At 46.5% G+C, this 21,254-nt stretch overlaps 1 protein-coding gene across 1 annotated transcript in view; it reads right to left on the reverse strand.

Moving 5' to 3' along the window:
- The window catches only part of KPNA6 (karyopherin subunit alpha 6), a 38,315-nt gene extending 18,686 nt beyond the window's left edge, over positions 1-19,629 (reverse strand). Inside the window, exon 1 of the mRNA XM_030538792.1 lies at positions 19,550-19,629. Coding sequence (XP_030394652.1) covers positions 19,550-19,553 — 4 coding nt within the window. The 5' untranslated portion in view covers positions 19,554-19,629. The remainder of the gene's footprint in view (positions 1-19,549) is intronic.
- Between the last annotated feature and the right edge of the window lie 1,625 nt (positions 19,630-21,254).

The raw sequence follows: 21,254 nt of genomic DNA on the forward strand, positions 1-21,254 counted from the left end.
AGAAAGAAGGCAGTTCCTCATTGGTACAAGTTTAGTTAAACTGAAGAATGAAAACCCTTAAAAAAGGGCTTGCTCTGCCTTGGTACAGCAGTCCCTGCTTACCTTCTCAGAAACAGTAAGTCAAGGACTAAAATGTCTTTTAGTGAGCATTGATCCTGGATCACTGCTTGGAAGAGTTTATACAGCCTGAAAATATTTGTAATAGTTCCAAGCGTTTCTAGACCTGGCAGATCATACAAGAATGATCATTGATCCCTCTTCTAAATGGAAGTGCATTTTCACTTACCAAAGGCCCTGTTTATACTCCAGCTAAGTCAGGGACCCAGGGGTAATCTATTATTTGTGTGTCAAGGTCCAAATTTCTTGGTCAAAGTTAGTCAAAGGTGCATACTCCAGAGAAAATACAAAATGCAACAGTAGTGATAAAAAAGTAAGTAAATAAAAAGATTTCACAGTGTGTTCAAAAGCATCTAGTGGTCCAGACTTGGCCTGCAGTCCATCTATTGACTACTCCTGCAGGGAGCTTAACTACAACAGTTACCTCTTCTAACAGGCAAGGCCTAACCAAGTCCCTATGACTCGGACAAAGCCTTGGACTGTCTAGGGGTTTCACTCAGTTAGGGCGATATAGTTCTACACTACTAATCTGTGTCACAGACAAATTCCCCGCCCCCAGGTTACTATATAGTTGTTCTAGGGATGGGGCTTTTGCTCTGTACTTCAAACCAATGTAGTTTAACACTTGGCAAAAAGCCTCATAAAAAGATTATAAAAGGGCCTGAAATAAAGGCTGGATATGGTCACTGATTTGGTTTGGGTCTGTCTCATATTTGAAGTTCAGAGGAATAACTGGCAATTTCCCAAGAATATACTTATGTAGCAGTTTTCCTTATTCTAAATGTCACCAGTTATGCATGACTAGTCACTGAAGATGGATTTTCATCACTAAAGATGAAAGTCAAGACCCTGTGGAAATTAACTTCTCCCACCTGCCTCCCCCCAGCCCAATTATTATAGTGCACTTAGAAAGGAGGCAAGAATTAAGTAATAGCAGCTGAATCAGAGGGTAGAGCTGATTGAAACCTATTAAGATCCTTATGCATATTGTACCAAGATGTCAAAATAGGCACATTAGAAATACCAAGGTAAGTGGTCAGCACAAACTAATTGAGATGAAACAATCCAACAGCACCAGCATTAGTACCACTCCTATAAGTGATCAAACTGCTATCTTAACATTAATGGCTCTATTACAGCTGCATAAGGTAAGGAAAACAGTAACTGCAACTAGTTGTGTTCTGTAAGATTACAAAGGCATCCTAGAAAATTCCAGGTCAAGACTTCCACTTCAAAAGGTGATAGCTCAAGCTAAAGGCAGTTTTAACAAACAGAACAAAATAAAACAAAAAGGGAGGAGGGAAACAGTGAAGGGGCTTAGTACGACATACAGGATTACTAGCCTGTTAGTCATATAAATAGCCAAATGACACATGACAGTTCAGCTGCCTGGAAACTTGCACAATCCCAATCTCTGTTCCTGGCTGGGCATGCCTTGGTGTTCTGGACAGCTCTTAGATTCAAGATGCCAGGAAAACAGCACAGTGAGACCAGCACCAGATGGAAGTCTCATCAGGATCCAAGTTCTTAGAATGTGCCAAGTTTGCCATGTATCTCACCCAAAAGAGGCCTTATGGATGTGAGCGTGCTACAAATGCTGGGCTACTGCTGGGAGGCCCTGTAGATTCAGCAAGCCATTCAAGAGGGATTTTCATACTGGCTAAAACAAAGCACAGCAGACTTCAGACATTAATTTATCTGGCACTTCATTTTCCATTACCTCTTGTACACATTCACTAGTTCAGGTGCTTTCATCCGACTCTTTTCTGAGGTGTTTTCTACTTGATCCTCTAGTGAAGTCGTAATGCTGAATTTGTGACATTCCATCCCATTTCCATGGCAACAGATGTCACAAATTGAGGATTAGGATTTCACTACAAGCTCAGACAGCAGCAGAAGATGGACTGTGAAGTACAAGCTCTTCAGCAAATGCAGATATATGGAACAGAGCACCTTGCCAAGGAAAAATGCTTTGTGCACAAGTTGCTTCTTAAGTTTGTCCAGTGAAAGAGTCTCTATGAACCCAACCTACCTGCAAGTCAAGCTGTGTCAATGTTAACTATTAACCCAAACTTTACCACTGCTCAAATACTTGAAGGACAGCCCTTCAAGTAATGTTAGTCATACAGTTTAAGATCTTTAGCTGCTAGGAAGAGCTATCATCTGTTAAAGCTCCAAGATGGCCTAATATATTAAAGACAGATGTTTAAATGCCACTCAAACCACACACTTCCACTTGGTATTTTAAAGTCCTAAGTCGGTGCTTTAAAATGCTGCATTTCTCACAACTAGAAGGGCTGTAGTTTAAGGTAAACCTGAATATCAGCACATTTTCTTTTAAAAAAACTGCTCTAGAGTTTTAGATGTTGATCATCTAGAAATTTTGCATTTATATGGCTGCTCTGAATTTGGAGGATCCCAAACCGTTTTACAAGATAAATTGTTCTGACTCACTACAAGGGTGCCACCTAATTAGTCACCATGAGTTCTCCTTAGCAGAGGGTTTCCCCTCTACAAGCACTGATTCAGTCCTGCCCATTAAGTCAAGATCTGATGAGATCACTGCCCAAAAATCATCAAGTCGTGTCTGTGCTATGCCAAAAAAATGTATTGGGTAGTGAACCAGTCAGGAGTGTGGGATTCCCAGCTTAACTACGGTGCTTGTTTCAAGGAAAGCAAATGCAAAGAGCTAATTAAAAGCAAACTATCCTCCTCATGGAACACTTCAAAAGAGCAAGTCTCTGCTCCGGAATGCTGCTCAAGCAACATGCTCAGCTCGCCCAATTGCTCCCCAGAGGGCGGAATGGCCTCTACATTTGGTAGCAAACCCTCTGGCCCTTTTGGCAGCAGCATTAGCTGACAAGAGCCATGTCCTGCCCTCCTCCGGCAACATGCTTGTCTTGGGGTTGGAGAAGACTCAAACGGAAAACATAGACATAAGAGCCTGAATACAGAAGACTCCTGCAAAGGGGCCCATGAACATCCTTTTCGCAGGACAGGAAGGCAGCAGCACATCCAGCCTACTGTACTTCATTTCACCAGCTTGCCCTTGGTCCTCATCACTCATCTCATGTTGCCAAGGGCAGCAACCACTCTAGTTGTCTGGGGATCTTCTTGCATCACGCTGCATTACCCCAGCATGTCACAGCCTCTCCAGTTCAGTTTTGCCTTTCTGCTTGCCATGGCTAAGATCAAGTGTCAGTAGTCTCTTGGCTTATGCAAGGCCATGATCAAGTGTCTTGATATTTCTGGTCTTTTGGTCTTGAGATGAAAACCTGGTCTGTGTCTCTAGGACCTTGAGGTGAAAATATTATCAATAAAAAGGAGAAAATTAAGCCTCACAGCACTCCTGTGAGGCAGGGAGTCAGTGTTTGAAGATATAAGATCTTTGGATGGCAGGTGTTACGGACTGGTTAAGTATTACCACTTGCCTAAAAAAAATGGCTATGAAGAGTGCATGTTACCAATGTCCTAGCTGCCCTCTCGTGGGCCAAGTTCATGTGCCTCGAGTCATTTTCTCCCTCATGCTGGTATAATTAGGTCCATAGCATAAGTAGTTCTAACAACTGATGTGCAGCCAGTCTTAAGTATAGAGATGTACCTCATCAACACACCTCTGACACCTATTATAAAAAACAGCACAGTAACCTACAGACTCCACCCCAGAGGTCCAGCACCACAAGTGATTTTCCCTAATTTACAGGCACTAACGTTCCAGTTAGTTTCATAACAACTAGAAGACCACTAAGTCATTTGATGGCTGATCACTGACCTGTACAAAAGGAGTTGGGAAGTTAGCTCAATTAATAGATTATAAAGCCATAAGGGACCATTGTGATCACCTAGTCTGACCTCCTAGACAGCACAGCCCACAGGACTTCCCTGATTTAACTGTTGCTTGAACTAAAGTATATCTAATTCCCAGGTGGCACATGTCCAGGCAGGGATGACAGTCAGTGGCAAGGCAGCATAGGTGAAGCTTGCACTGCTTCTGCCTAGACAATGCTTGTTCTGTGGCTAAAGAATATCGGTCTGGAGGGCTGTCACTACAGCACCTCTGAGCAGGCACGACAAAACCCAAATCCGTTAACCTTTAAGAACTTCTGGCTCTTTCCCCTTCAGAGGATGAACCCATTTGAGAAGCTTCTCCTCATTCATCACAGGAAATATAGCTCACACTCTTCCTTTAAAAGAGGAACATGCAGGTGGGTCTCAGTCTCGTTAGTCTCAGTTTAATCACATCATTCTGGCCAAGTCTGGGACAGATTTCACTTCTTCCTGGCTGGAAGTATTCCTCTTTGATGTCATGCTCATTCATAGGCTGATGCGTTCCATAGTTAAGAAGCTTCTTACTGAAATAAAGTTTATACACAGCAATTCCATTGACTAGAAGGGCTACTATTTGCCTTTATATAGAGCTCCTTCCTCAAGAATCCCAGAGCTCTGTACTCCAAATCAAATCTGCTGTTAGCCCCCAAGATGCCAAATCAAACGTATCAAATAAACTGTGCTAAAATGACGCATTAATACATTTAAGAAACAGGCTGTGCATATCAAATAGTAAATGTTCATTCACAGCCTGAATGCCTAAAAGCAAGCAGCCCTAGCTCAATAGGCCACACCGATATTTCAGAAAATCCAAGTACCGTGTATACAGCATACGGTTCAATATGTACGATGGAGCAAGGCTGCGTGAAGCTTCGATCGAGGAGACCAGGCAGTGGCAGGGATCAGCAGAGACATTAAAAAAAACACATTAGATTACTAGTCCTGAATGTAGTCCTTGGGTGGGCTGGAAGGATAGTTGTCCCCAGTCTAGGGAAGATGTAGAGTCCAATCTGTGAGTTTGGCAACACAGGAAAGGAGGGGAAGTGACCACTCCCCACCCCAAGGCTAACTGAGGGACCAGTGCTATAATCTCCAGTCAGAAACCAAACTAATTTCTTGACCAAGAGGGTCATGACTGCAGCACAGCATCTCAAAGTCAAGCTGTATTTGAATTCCAGTGGGAAACAGATGAATCCATTAAAAGACCGCAAACAGGTGCAGAAACCGAACAAGGATTCAGATTCAAAGATTGATGAGACTGGATTAACATTAGTGAGGTTACAGTTAGAAGAAAAAAAAAAAAACCTATCTAGAGACTAGCAGCTCAGTTCACTGAAGACTAAGGGAGAAGTTATAGCACACCCTTCACAGAATGAATGTAAGTATATAATGTATAAAAAGCCTTTCCAAATTAATTCTGAATATGCATTGAAATTGAACAGTGAATAAAGGTTATGCGTTTTACAGGACTGTAAGGCATTCAGCTAATCAAAGCGTTAACTGGATGCTCATGCTATTTCTACACTGTATGTCATGTCTTTTCAGAGGATTGTGGCACAAAATATAAGACTAGTGGTTGCTTGGATTACAAGTAAGTGACTTCTTTTCACTATCCCACCTTTCCATTCTGGCAACAGAATGAGAGAGAGAGAATGGAAGTGGTTTTAAAATCCTATCCAAGAGCTTTTTGGAGGTGGGGTGTGGGTTTTCACTATTTAAGGAGTAGTAACATGTTTACAAATCCTTTCTTGCCAGGAAAATATCAGAAACAAAACAATTACAACAACTGTGTAGCTTTTGTTTAGAGAGACACTATACTGTAACAGTCATCAGATCTCTATTTAACAGGGTGTTACCCATATGACAGAGTGATCATCATTATGACACCTATGACAGGTTTCTAGTGATTTTACTAAGTGACATCCAGTTAAGCATATTTAAGAGACCAGGCATGTCTGTCAAATGTTAATACACAAAAAATGGACAGGTCTGCTCTCTTTTTCAGCTGAATGTTTTTTGAGTATTGAATAAATTATAACCAAATATCTACGTACAAGTCTTATTTTGCAGGATACATAATTGGTGTTAATTTTTCCACAATGACCTTCCTTATTTTTTTTTTTTTTTTAAATATAATCATTCCTCTACGGTTGGACCATTTTTCTCTTCCCAGTGAGAGGCTGGCAGTAGACTAGCAGATGAGATTGATTTTTCATTTCCTTTTGTAAGATCATTTCTGCCAGGAAACCCATGAAGAATTACCAAAAGATCTGTTAAAATCCTACCTAGGTTTTTAATACCATGCTCAACATCATGGTATCCAACCACCTCACTAAAATTAAGTGTATCCTCAGCCTAAGTGATGCATTACAAAAACCATACCCTGTTAGCCAGTGATTCTTTCTCATAGCTGGGAACGGGGTAGAAGGATTTAAATCATTTGTTTTACTTTTCTAAAGTAATTGATTTAGGTCCCATTGAGGCTCTGTAAAGCTAATTTAAAATGTGCTGTTACAATTTTAGAGGAGCAGCTCATCTCTCTTCGCATCCCCCAAACACCCCAACCCTAATCATACCCAATGCTAGAGGTAAATAATTTTACCAAATTAAAATGAAGGGAGAATCCCTGAAATTTTTACATAACATTGGTCTAATGACTGTCCATTCTGACCCCTCCAAAGCAGGCCAACATGGGCTACAATCTCCACTTTCCTGCTCGACTTATCTGTGGTCATTGCAAACCTCCTGTGTGAACGTCTAGTGCTTCTGGATCAGAAACCCAACTAGGAATTTTCATGCTGTTATTCGCCCACCCCCTACGTTACAGAACATGCCTGCTTCAAATAGTTTCCCTTCTGGCAGCTGGTTAAAAGCCTCCTAGCTGAGTCATTGCAGGGACTCACACAGTTAAATCAGGACTTGGGCTGCTGAGTCAGAGGCAAAAGCAGACAGACAGGGGAAACAATTACATTAGCAAATTTGATAGCATGGATTTTTTTTAAGCCCAAACACCCTTTCACAAAGGCAGCATTGGAATAAAGTTTCTCTAACTAAAATGGAATATGAAAGCAGTTTTGCTGCTGGGCAGGGCAAAGGGGAAACCACACCTGACACCTACTGTCTGAGGGCTTGGCTACACTTGAGAGTTGCAGCACTGCTGATGGGGTTACAGCGCTGCAACTTACTCTGTGTCCACACTTGCAAAGCACAGCCAGCGCTGCAACCCCCTGGCTGCAGCGCTGGCTGTACACCTGGTCTGCTTGGGGTGTAAGGATTCCAGCACTGGTGATGCAGCGCTGCTCATCAAGCGTGGTCAGCAAAAGCGCTTTTATTGGCCTCCAGGGTATTAGGAGGTATCCCAGCATACCTTTTCAGCCACTCTGCTCATTGTTTTGCACTTCACTGCCCTGGGCTCAGGTGACCCGCCCTTTAAATGCCCCAGGAATTTTAAAAATCCCCTTCCTGTTTGCTCAGCCAGGTGTGGAGTGCAATCAATCACTGACCATGCCTCCATGCCCCAAACGATCCCCAGCATGGAACACTTGCGATCTGCAGGACCTCATCCGTGTTTGGGGTGAGGAAGCTGTGCAGTCACAGCTGCGCTCCAGCCATAGAAATTATGATACCTATGGCCAGGTATCAAAGTCCATGCTGGAAAGGGGCCATGAATGGGATGCAGTGCAGTGTTAAAGTAAAGGAGCTGTGGAGTGCCTATTGCAAAGCCCGTGAGGGAAACCGCCGCTCAGGTGCTGCCCCCACGACTTGCCGTTTTTACAAGCAGCTGGATGCAATACTTGGGGGTGACCCCACTGCCAATCCTAGGACCACGATGGACAGTTCAAAACAGGGAGAGGAGGGGCAGGGTGTAGAGGAAACCGAGAGTGAGGCTACTGAGGTGGTGGGAGACACCCCGGAGTCCCAGGAGGCATGCAGCCAGGAGCTCTTCTCAAGCCAGGAGGAAGCTAGCCAGCCGCAGCAGCTGGAACTTGTTGGTGAAGAAGCAGAGGAGCGGGTTCCCGGTAAGCAGCTTTTATTTTAAGGATGGAAATGTTTTGCGGGAGGGGAGGGAGTTATGGCTGCATGCATGCATGCCTAGATGTGGAATCGCCCATTGATTTGGTCTATCACATCGCGGTAATGAGCCTCTAATCTCTTCAAAAGTTTCAGCCAGAGTGTGGGCAATGCACTTGCACAAGTTTATAGGGAGAGCCACTGTGGTCCTTGTCCCAGTCAGGCTAACGTGTCCGCGCCACTGTGCCGTGAGGGGTGGGGGGACCATTGCTGCACACAGGCAAGCTGCATAGGGACCAGGGCGGAATCCACATTGCTGTAGAAGACCCTCCCGCTCTTCCCAGGTAACCCGCAGCAGCGAGATATCTGGCAGGATAAAATCCTGTGGAAAATGTAGGGATAATGTTCAGTGCAGATCCCTCCCAGCTGCTCTCTGCTTTCCCCAATGCACAGAAACCCCAATGAGCCCTGACTCAAGCAGCTCCCCTTCCCAGGTGAGCCGCGGCAGAAACATGGCTTCATTAATCACTCATTCCCCATTACTCACCATGTCTTTGCTGCTGTGGCCTCTCTGTGCTATGTTTGCTATGTGTAAATGATGCTACAAATAGTCTACACACTCCTTCACTGTGATTATAAACAATGCAGCCTCTGTAATAAATGTTTCTAGTTCTGTTTTTTTTTAAGTGTCCTTGAATCCTCTGGCCCTATCACAGCCTGTTGAAAGACTACAGAACTTGAGGAGGAAACCAAGGAAAAGCAAAGATGATTTGGTGAAAGCAGTTATGAATCAATATGCCAGAGAGAATAAGAGGCTGCAGGACTAGAGAGAAAATGCATCAGTGGAGGGAAACACAAAGCAGGAGAAAGGAACTGGCTACCAAGAAAAGCACAAAGCAGCTGATAAGCCTCCTGGCACGCCAAACAGACTGTATGCAGTCACTCGTAGCCATGCAGGCAGATCACTACTGTGCTAACCTCCCACCCCCACATCCCAAAGCTCTCTCCCTTGTGCCCCACTGTTTGCTCAAAACCCCCTTCTCCAGCATCCTGGTTCTTACCACCACCTGCTGCCCCCAACACCTGTACGTTCGCCTACCAGCCCTGAGAAATACGACCCTTACCCTATGTTTTCAACTCCCATCACCACGCAGCATATTAATCCTGAAGTGCAGCAGGCATTGCACAGCACTCCAGGCAGGACATATTCAAACCTCTGAATGTACAGTTCAGCACCCTACCCCCCTGCCCTTTTAGGTACTGTATTTTGAATAAGTGATTTCTTGGCTTTTAAAACAATTATTGCAGAAAGTGAAACATACTGTACCCCAAGGGAAAAACAGGCACTGCAAATCATTGTAACCACTGCACTTCACTCCCGTGAAAGGCACCAAACATTACTGTTGGCTTTCAGCCTCAAATTGCTCCCTTAAGGCATCCCTAATCCTTGTAGCCCTGTGCTGGGCCTCTCTAGTAGCCCTGCAAATTCAGCCTCCAGGTGTTGAACCTCGGAGGTCCATTCCCTCACTGAATGTTTCACCCTTCCCTTCACAAATATTATGGAGGGTACAGTACGTGGATATAACCGCAGGGATGCTGCTTTCCCCCAAGTCTAGCTTCCCATAAAGACATCTCCAGCGCCCTTTTAAACGGCCAAAAGCACACTCCACAGTCATTCTGCACCATCTCAGCCTGTAGCTGAACCCGTCCTTGCTCCTGTCAAGCTTCCCTGCATACGGTTTCATGAGCCATTGCATTAACGGGTAAGCAGGGTCTCCAAGGATCACAATGGGCATTTCGACGTCCCCTACTGTGATCTTGCGGTCTGGGAAAACAGTCCCGGCCTGCAGCTTCCTGAACAGGCTGCTGTTTTGAAAGATGCGTGCATCATGCACCTTTCCAGGCCATCCTGTGTAAATGTCAATGAAACGCCTATGGTGATCCACAAGCACTTGGAGAACCACAGAGAAATACCCCTTCCAATTAATGTACTTGGATGCCAGGTGAGGTGGTGCCAGAATAGGAATGTGTGTCCCATCTATCGCCCCTCCACAATTAGGGAAACCCATTTGTGCAAAGCCATCCAGAATGTCCTGCTCGTTCCCCAGTCACAGTTCTTCTTAGCAAGATGTGATTAATGGCCCTGCAAACTTGCATCAGCACTATTCCAACAGTTGACTTTCCCACTCCAAACTGGTTCGTGACCGATTGGTAGCTGTCCGGAGTTGCCATCTTCCAAACTGCAATAGCCCACCCGCTTCTCCACTGACAGGGCAGCTCTCAATCTCGTGTCCTTGTGCCACAGGGTTGGGGCGAGCTCAGCACACAGTCCCGTGAAAGTGGCTTCTCTCATCCAAAAGTTCTGCAGCCACTGCTCGTCATCCCAGACTTGCAGGACGATGTGATCCCACCACTCAGTGCTTGTTTTCCAAGCCCAAAGGCGGCATTCCACGGTGCTGAGCATGTCCGTTACTGCCACAAGCAATGTATTGTCACGCGTGTCAGGCGAATAGATATCATCATCGGACTCCTCGCTGTCACTTTGGAGCTGAAGGAATAGCTCAACTGCCAAACGTGATGTGCTGGCATCATTCATCAGCAAGGTCCTCAGCAGCTCGGGCTCCATTTCTAACAGAAATCGCGCTGCAGACTCACAATGGCGCCAAACTGCTGGGCTGGGTAGCGATGCACCATGGGGCCTTGGGACAGGAAGCGGAATGACCCGCACCCTTCCGTCCCCTTCCCACAACCCACAGCGCCAAAATGGGACGAGGTGCTCTGTGGGATAGCTGCCCACAATGCATCACTCCCAATAGCGCTGCAAATGCTGCAAATGTGGCCACATTGCAGCGCTTTCCCTACACAGCTGTACGAAGACAGCTGTAACTCCCAATGCCATACAAATATAAGTGTAGCCATACCCTCAGACAGCCTAATAACCAAGGTGAAATAGACATGTGCCGCTACACCCCCACCACAAGAGGCCACATCTTCAGATTTAAAAACACAACAGTTGTGTCAAGTTTATTATATGCTGTATTTAACTGTAGCATCATCAGCTTAGTTAAATTTTTTTTAAAAAAGTGTTAGATTTCTACAACTGCAGTAGAGAATTTCATTGAATTTGTGATGGATTCCATTGGTATCAAACTAATATATTTGCCCAACAGTACTGACCAGCTGTGAAGCTGGTCAATTACCTTGAAATGGCACCAAATAAGTCATTTGACAAATACCACAAAAATTCGACTAATAACTGCCAAGTACCACTCAATCTCACTATGTTCTTTGTTTTAGTTATATTTTCCAGTCTTAGCTGAGTTACTCCCTTTCTGAGACTTGTCTGCAAATTCCAAAGAATCACTCAAAATTTCTGACCTACCTCCTTGTTTCTCAACTCAGAGTTTGCTCACATGAGGACTCCTGCTGCATTGTAGCCATTCCTTGCTCCCAGAAAACCCACAGCAGAAAAATGCCTGGTCACTGCTGACCTCAGTCTCTTGGTATTTTATTGACTTACACATTGAAACAGTTTTGTCAGAATGACTAACTTGCAAAGGTGTAACAAAAGCCACCCTGGAGTTTGCATAAATTCCCCTCAGATTTCCCTCGCTACAGACCTGTGACCTGTCAGTGATGAAGTGTGTCTCCTGCTCACTTTCCCCACTCCACGCTCATGTTTTGTACATCCCTGAACACAGAGCATCCTTGACAAGGAAAGTTGTCAGATGTTTGGGGTTTTCAAAAAAGAATCACACTTAAACATTGAAATACTCCACCCCAAAGAATAAACCGTACACATCCATAGCTCTGGCCGTCCCAGGGCACATTAGAGTATACGGCTACAGCACCACAAACATGGCCACCCTGGGAAAGAAGGCACTAGCCAAGCTGCCCAGAACACAATAGTGGAACAAGGGACAGTCCCTTCCCTCTGCCTCCTTATATGATCTCTATATGGCCATCCAGAATAGACAGGGACTCAGGACAGTGAACGGTCCCAAAGAAAAAACCTCTTTCTATATTATGAAATCAGAGGGGCCTCAGCCACAGCATGGATAACAACCTGGCTGAACCCATGTGTCTGGTTTTGGAGCATTTCAATCCAACACTTCAAACCTAGATGAAATGCAACTAACATGGTTTCCTCTTCTTACTTTATCAGCTATATCAGATGTTAGGATGTGACAATCTCACAGCAACCAAAAGCCCCCACCTGACCTCTAGCAGACTTGCCTTCTAAGCCAGTCAGTGAGACCAATACTCAAGTTATCAAGAATGAAAACTTTCCAGCAAAAAGCAAGAGGGGGCAATGGAACCTGTACCCAGGCCTGGGAGAAAGGAGAAAGCACTAGGCCATCTCTGCCATCTATGTTCTCACCTTGTCTCTGGAGCAGAAATGGTAATAACAAAGGCACACAAGCTAAAGCACAGAACACAATTCATACCCACTTCTGACAGATACCGAATGCCCTTTATATATTGTCAACATTTGCCTGATTTGTCATGCCAATGAAGTATTACTGAATTGAAACTGTAGCACAAAGGGCAATATTAACAGGCAAATCAGTGGACTAGACACCTGATTTATAACATCATTCACCTCTAAATTTAGGATCTGTCTCATAATGGCTATATATACAAAACACTGTGTGTGTGGTGGCTAGCAGAGATTTTCATTATAGGGTGGCCAAGGCTTTACAATACAGCTTGGCATGTATTTGCCAGCAGACACACAAATGGACTGCGCTGCATGTGCATCTCAAGGACAAATCAAGCTCTGCAAGCTTCAATGGAAAACAAAAAAGTTTTCTTCCCCATTTCTCTGAAGTTTCTATGCCTGTCTAGAAGTTTGTCTTCCAAGCCCAGTTTCATTTTACAGAATCCTGAACAGCTGCCTGCAGCAGATAAGGAATTAACATATATTTTCAGCTAACTACACAATTATCTTCAAGGAGGTCAACAAGCCCACATACACAACAGGAAACAGATCAATTTTAATAATCACTAGGGTGACAAACTCAGTAGGTTCCTGTCTTTGAAGGGATTGTTTCCAATGAAATGCTTGCCTTTCCACAGACTGTGCTCCGAAAGAATGGCTTAGGTTTAAAAATCAAGCAAACCTCCTGCAGAATACACACCTCCTTCATCCCAAAGGGATGAGCATTTCATGGGTTAGAACAGGGGTCGTGAGGTCATTACATGGGGGATCACGGGTTGTAAGCCTCCACCTCAAACTCCGCTTTGCCTCCAGCATTTAGAATGGTGTTAAATATATTTAAACGTGTGTTTAATTTATTGGGAGGCGGGGGGGGGGGGATCGCACTCAGAGGCTTGCAATGTGAAAGGGGTTGCCAGTAAAAAAGTGAGACAGCCACTGGGTTAGAAGGATGAGTTAATGGCTATTTAATGATGCTGGAAACCAAGACAGGCAAAAAAACAAACAATGAAGTGGATCACCACCATACAATATTTGGACTATTCATGAACATCTTAAGTGACTGATGTGTCTGCAAGTATGTTAAATCATGGAAACCTGCTTCAGTGTGAGTAGTGTGCCCTGCTGCTGCATCAGATACTACTATGGATCTGTACAGTGCCTACAAGGTTGCTAGGATTAACTCAATATTTATAAAGTGCTTTGAGATCCTTGAATGAAAGGAGTTATGAATGTGCAATAGTTTTGAATACAATTTTCTACTAAATACACTAACATAATATAAATGAAAGTCTCCAGCCTCTCTTCTGCTTTCATCTGCTAATTGACACTTCCTTCATCACAAACTAGACCAACTTCCTGCTAGGAAGTAGCAGAAAAATTGTCTCATTCAATTAGAAAACTAAATTATTCAACATTATGGAGCTAATGAAAACAGCAAGAGGTATGTCTACCATATTTTGGAATTTCATTTTAATCCCTCTCCCCTCTCTTCCATCCTTCAATCTAGCCACTATATTAGAAAGTTTAAAGAAACACATTCAATTTGAAAACCAAAACCCACAGAAGGAAGATTTTTGTACCTACCAGAGATTACTGTAACTGAAGTAAATTAGCAAAAATATCGTTTCTTTCCATTTACTTTGTGTAATGGACAGCACACGGTATATGGCCTGTTTCACTGCTTCTTCTAGAGTTAGTTTCTCCCTAGTTGAAGGGAGACTCATCTTAATGGGGAACAAACAAAAACCCTTGTAAAATTCAGGACACTATTTCAAAGTATGTGCTATCGAAGTGGATTCTGAACAATTCTTTTAAAGAACTCAATTGGATAGTGTCCTTCTGTAGAAACTGAACTGCTTTTTAAACAAACAGTCTCTTGCTTTACAGGCTGGCAAAGAGATTCCTCCACAAACAGGTTTACCAGCAGCAGCTACAGATAAGGACCTGTCAACATTTGTCTTAGGAACTCCCTTCTTCAAGAGTTCATAACTAAAAACCAAGAGAATTTGCAGGATGTTTATAATTATAGGGGAAAAAACTAAGCTGTGTTTTAGCTGTCGTAACACACGTGCACAAAGGGATTGAGTCAGTGTTGCATACAAACTTTAAAAGAACAGCAACAACTTGAAATTAGTTAACTTGTTAAAAATGGTTTCTTGTATTGCATCTGCCATTCAGTCTCCCTGATAATTTGTGCAGTTTTACATTGACTTTTTCAAGTTGTCTTTGTCCCCTAGTGGAAGACACAAAGGAGCGAAGTTGACTGTACTGGAAAGTATTATCAAATGTCCAGATTAAACTGAAAATATTCCTTCTGATTTTAGTTAGTATTTTTAAGTGTTACTTACAAACACTAATTGGGAAACAGTTCCGCAAAGAGCATGACTTAAGAATGTTCTTTTAACTAGGATATTTTCTGTGTAAAATGTTCAACTCTGCAACCTTTACATTTTCTACTGGTAGGTATTTTAATTGAACAAAAATGTTCCTGAATGTTTATCACAAATAAAAACAAATACAGTGAATGCTGAGATCTGTCTTAACATAGCCTGCTTTAGATCCCATAACTGTGTGCTTTGCACACAGTACACTCTGTGCTAGTAAAATGCTTATCCACGCAGTTCTTTTGGCTGTCTGGTGCACCAGTCACCATTGGCTCATTCCCTTCTGTTTTAGCTACCAAGAGCCTAATGTGACATCATTACTGGAACATGCAGCCAGTCTACTCATGGAACTGGCTGCTTAGAGAGAGGGAAAAAGCAAAGATTTTCTTCTGGGGAATCAGCAGTCACTTGTTATATTGGTTTTTCACTAAATTCAATCCTTTTAAGATTGCATTTATTCTCCCCATACCTCCATGGGAAGGTAGCCATCCATCCATTCTTCAGCTGCCTTCCAAAACCACTTTCCAGCTTCAGTTTTGCTTGCAAGCCACCCCCCAACCAAGATTCTCAAGCTTTCAGCAGCAGCCTTCTCACCTGAAGAAGTGCAGTTCTCCTTGTATGTTATGGACAGTTCACCAGCAAAAATGGAGTTGAAAATCTACAATGTGTAATATTACCCCAGCTAAGATCAGCTAGGAAGTGCTTAAACAAGAGGATTAGGCATCTGATGAAGTCAAACAGTTAAACTCAGTGTTTGAAATACTCTTGACAATTGCACCATTCCAGATAGCCTTCTTGCAAGAGGAGTTTCAAGGCAATGAGGTATATAAAATCTGGGCATTCTCATCTTTGCTAACATGTGCTCTTTGTTAAGAGTCAGATAGTATTGTATATTTTTTCCCTCAATACGAGATTTTAGGTGCATGTGAAGCTTACTTGTATAGATATTTTAAAAAAAACAAACCCTAATTTTTAACTGTAGGTAGGGGAATTAGTATCCTCATTACCTTTATTACACTAATCATTTTAGCACACATTCAATTATCCCAAATACTAAATACATGCTCACTGCATCCGGAACCAATATGTACAAACAAGCCAAAGCAGCCGCCTAGCTACTTCAACTTCCCAACTCTGGGATCCAAACAGTACTGTCTTAGTAACAACGCTTGGTGCTACTTGGTATGCTAATAAACCATCCAAGATCATCATTTATATATCCAAGTTGCGTAGTGAATGAACGAACACTTGCGTCTGAGCTCTTCTCTAACACTGCACATATTAGAGTACTAAGAGTAATATTGTATTTGACAAACATACACGGCCAAATCATTGGCCCAGTGTTATAGATACATAAAGAGGCAGAGTTAACACCATCTGCACCACCTCAACTTTGGCACTTTCTGACTTTTGAGCACTTAACATACAAACAGACATACTGGGTCAGACCAGTGGCCCATCCATCCCAATATCTTATCTTCCGATCAGCCAGTGCCAGAGGCTTCAGAGGGAAGAACATAGCAGGGCAATTATTGAGTGAACCATCCCATTGTCCAGTCCCAGCATGCCATGCTACCTTAATATTCTATCAATGTAGGATTTTAATAAATGGTCTTTTTTTAATTAAATAATTGTCACAAAACTGTATGTCTCTTTAAAATAAGAGTAAGAGACATTAAAGGGAAGGGAAAGTGATCTTTGAATTGAACCATTAATCTTAGATTGAGGACAAAATATATATGTTTTTAAATTCATTGTTCACTTTTCTACTGTGATTTTTTTAAATCTAATATCTAACTCTCTGGTCAGGATTTTACATTCCAAGCTCTATCATGAGTCCTTATAGAATTGCACAGTCTAGAACATCTTTAAGCATCATCTTCCCCAGACAGACTTGTGGCCACCTTAAGTAGTATTTTTGTGGTGTGCCACAGGAGAAGTATTTGGAGGTGGAGTAAAAGCTTGTGGCAAGGTCATGGTGTGCTAATTGTATCCTAGCATGAAGGACATTTAGCTAGAGCTGGCTTACTAGACAATATCAGCAGTCAACTCCAACAAGATGCTAGTCCTAGCTTTTACAAAAGCATCTTTAGTCTGTTGTATAGTTTGTCCTTTCTTCCCCCCTCTCCAATTCAAAACATACCCTGCTAGTTAAAACCCAAGAAAAGAGTCTCACGTTTTTCTGGGTAGGAAGTCTTCATAGCAGGCCCAATGAGAGAAGATCAGAGCTTCTCAGGATGCCACTAAAGTAGTCTTTGAAAGGCAGTGTTCAGTTGTCATTTGTTTGTAGATGTCGGTTTGCCATAGCTATAAACCATATTTACTACACTGCTTACGACCAGACAATAGCCCATTCAGGAGAGTTTCCTCATTCTCTATACAACACCAGAGGACAGCCTATTCTGCTGTAGACAGAAGAATCAATCAAGTTTCTGTGAAGTCCATGACCAGCACTTGAACTCTAGGACTGCAGTTCCCTAAAACAAACATGTCAGTGCTGTTGCTGCTGCCTATAGAACTGAGTAAGTCACTGTACTTGTCTACCACCACTATGGGCTACATATTACATTCAAACAGAGTAGTTACAGTTAAATAGGATTTTATTTAAACCTAAATCAGAATCTGAGCAGCACTCTACTCAGGTGTTTAGAGCACAGTCTTAATCATCTTAATAGAGTGCTGTTACAACAGTTTGATCCTGGCTACCCATGGAAGACCCAGATATGTTTAACATGACTGCAGCACTACACTGAAAAACTTTAATTCCTTAACACAGCAAGGGAAAACAGGCCCCTAGGGACAGCTCAGTTTTCTCCAGTCATCACCTTCTTATGTGGCATCTCCATTACCGGAGGTTTGCAACCATGACAGTCCATTCTGTACAATCCTCTGCTAATCCAATCTTCACCTTCTATGAAGCTTAAAGTGTAAAGCAGTCGAAGACCCTTAGATACACGTTGATTAATGAGACCTGACACTAGACTATATTCATACTGTGGATGAAGATTTGCTAGCAACAGTCAGATTTGAACATTGTTGCTGCTGGAAGGTTTTGGCACAGTTTCCTTGAAGGCAGAACGGGGCTTCCCCTGCCCCAACCCAAAAACAATATAACAGTACTACATAACCAGCCCTGAGAGGCAGGAGAGATCAGCTATATAGTTAAAGTATCAGAAAAGTAGTTCCTCTTCATACTGCTCAGAGAACAGTGCTAGAAACCTGTAAGCAACACTCACATTCAAACACCTGTTGCTAGTTAGCTTGAAACCAAGGACAGGGCACCCACAAGCTGAACATCTGTGCAGAGCTATACAGGCCCCTACTCAGCAGCCCGCTTCTCTCAGAAAGGATTAAATAGATCTGCAGAACAGAGAAGCATTTTTAAGTCTCACTCCTGGCTACCTCAGGATCTCTCCCCTACTAAGTCACTACAAAACAGTCCTAGAGTGATCCCACATACACAGTGATAGTTTTGCCTCAGAATTGGACACTGGTAAAAAAACACACACAGAGCTAGGGTGCCTTGGATTAGGGAAGAATTGGTCCACTGACCTTCAGGAAGTGTATACGGCTCATCTAGTCAATGAGAAAGGGGAAGGGATTGGTCAGCAGCATTTTGCAGAAAGTAGCAGATAGCAAGTAGCTTATGTTTTAATCTTCATACGTACGCCCTGAGTATTATTTAGACAGAGGCCACAGTGTGCTAGGTGCTTCCCAGACATGCAAATAGACAATGCCCAGCTCCAAAGCGCTGGTTAGGTAAGCACATTTTATAAGTCAAGAGATAAAGTGATTCCTCGCCACCCTGTGCATTGGATGGCTGGCATACCAGCCTGACAGCCAGCTGAACAGGCCCACAGCTGGCAAACTATCCCATTGCTGCAATGATTTTTGAGGAACAACACAACGACTGTGGTTGTTCGTTTCCTCTCTTCCAAGTACTGCTGATAAAGCCCAACCAAATACTCTTTACCCTGCAGCACCTTCCTTTCTAAACGAAAAGGGCAATGCCTCTGAAACGCTACCACTTTGTCAGCCAACAACCAATTAAAACAAAAGTGAAAGCGGGGACATTTTGGCTAGGACACTGGGCCAAACCCCCTAGTATGCAAAAAGGTCAATGGGGTTTTGTGCCTCCCCCATAGGGCAGGCTGCAGCAACACGGGACTGCGTCTCCTGGTCTCCCAGAAAACCTGCACAGCCCCTTAAACTGCACCCGAGCCAAGGGCCCCCACTCCAGCGCACCCGCATGCACGCAGGATGCCGCCTCACCACGCTGGGGGGGGCGGGGGGGCTTTCACCGAAAGCAGATGGGGGGCGGGGAAGTGCCAAGCGACCTGCGATCAGAATGAATAAGCAGAAGCGTCTCCAGAGAGACGGGCGGGCGCTGACACCCGGCCCGGCCCGGCCCTGGAGTCACCCCCCATCTGAGACTCAGGCCCCCCCGGGAGTCAAACACCGGCCGCCCCGCGACGCCACCCGCAGACCTCCGGGGAGGCGGGAAACGCTGCCCGGGAGCGGGCGGCCCGGGGCGCGCAGACCCGCCGCTAAAGCCAGGCGGCAGCGGGCACCGGGGCGGGCAGGGGACAGACACCCGGGGGCTGAGGGCGGCAGGGCAGCCCGGGGCCGCCCATCCCCAGACACGCTCCGGGGACCCGGCCTCGGGTACCAGGGTGAGGGGCTCGGGGCGGAGCCCGGCGGGCGGGCGGACCCGCCGGGCTGGAGCCTCCCCCCGCAGGGCGCAGCGGGACCGCAGCGGCCTCCTCACCCATCTCCGGCGGCTCGTCACCAGGCGCCGGCTCGAGCTGCGGCGGCCACAATATGGCGGATGGGGACGGGGGAGGGGAGGGAGGAAGAGCGGAGAACGGCGGCCGGGAAGGGACAAACTTCCCCAGAACGCGCCCCGCCCTTTAAAGGGGTAGAGACACCGCCGGGGGGAAGGAGGTGCCGCCTCCCGCCCGCGGCAGGTGTCTGCGCTCCTGGGCGCCCCCCTGCGGCTGGGCATGGGGACTAAGGCGCCAGGGCTCCCAGGGGGTCAGGTCTGGGCTCATGGGGGGCTGGTGCTGGGAGCCCAGGGCCGGGGCCACACAGCGCCCATGGGCTTCTGATGGAGGTGGCAGGGTGCCAGCCTGCCCCCCTGCCCTGCCCCTGCTCCCGCTGGCCCTGACCCCTGCTCCTGCCCTGCCCCCTGCTCCCGCTGGCCCTGACCCCTTCTCCCGCCCTGCCCCCTGCTCCCGCTGGCCCTGACCCCTTCTCCCGCCCTGCCCCCTGCTCCCGCTGGCCCTGACCCCTTCTCCTGCCCTGCCCCTGCTCCCGCTGGGCCTGACCCCTTCTCCCGCCCTGCCCCCTGCTCCCGCTGGCCCTGACCCCTTCTCCCGCCCTGCCCCCTGCTCCCGCTGGGCCTGCCCCCCTGCCCTGCCCCCTGCTCCCGCTGGCCCTGACCCCTTCTCCCGCCCTGCCCCTGCTCCCGCTGGGCCTGACCCCTTCTCCTGCCCTGCCCCCTGCTCCCGCTGGCCCTGACCCCTTCTCCTGCCCTGCCCCCTGCTGCCGCTGGCCCTGACCCCTTCTCCTGCCCTGCCCCCTGCTCCCGCTGGCCCTGACCCCTTCTCCCGCCCTGCCCCCTGCTCCCGCTGGGCCTGACCCCTTCTCCCGCCCTGCCCCCTGCTCCCGCTGGCCCTGACCCCTTCTCCTGCCCTGCCCCTGCTCCCGCTGGGCCTGACCCCTTCTCCCGCCCTGCCCCTGCTCCCGCTGGGCCTGACCCCTTCTCCCGCCCTGCCCCCTGCTCCCGCTGGGCCTGACCCCTTCTCCCGCCCTGCCCCCTGCTCCCGCTGGCCCTGACCCCTTCTCCCGCCCTGCCCCTGCTCCCGCTGGCCCTGACCCCTTCTCCCGCCCTGCCCCTGCTCCCGCTGGCCCTGACCCCTTCTCCCGCCCTGCCCCTGCTCCCGCTGGGCCTGACCCCTTCTCCTGCCCTGCCCCCTGCTCCCGCTGGCCCTGACCCCTTCTCCTGCCCTGCCCCCTGCTGCCGCTGGCCCTGACCCCTTCTCCTGCCCTGCCCCCTGCTCCCGCTGGCCCTGACCCCTTCTCCTGCCCTGCCCCCTGCTCCCGCTGGCCCTGACCCCTTCTCCTGCCCTGCCCCCTGCTCCTGCTGGCCCTGACCCCTTCTTCTGCCCTGCCCCTGCTGCCACTGGCCCTGGCCACATTGACCCCTGCTCCTTCCAGCCCTGACCGCCGCCCTGTCCTATGGTCCCACCAGCCCCAACCCTTTCTCCTGCCAGACCAGGAGATGCTGCCCTGCCCCCTGCTCCTGCCAGCCTTGGCTGACATCCTGCTTCCTCCAATTCCTCCTATGGACCAGGCTGGCTGATTCTGGCCAATCAGAACCTCCCCTTCACTCCAGCACCAGCATCCCCCTCTGCATAGCCTAGGCCTGGCCGCTCTCATCCACCCGAAGCTGGTCCCAGAGCGCATGTCCC

The sequence above is a fragment of the Gopherus evgoodei genome, chromosome 20, assembly GCF_007399415.2.
Source record: "Gopherus evgoodei ecotype Sinaloan lineage chromosome 20, rGopEvg1_v1.p, whole genome shotgun sequence".
Taxonomy (NCBI): domain Eukaryota; kingdom Metazoa; phylum Chordata; order Testudines; family Testudinidae; genus Gopherus; species Gopherus evgoodei.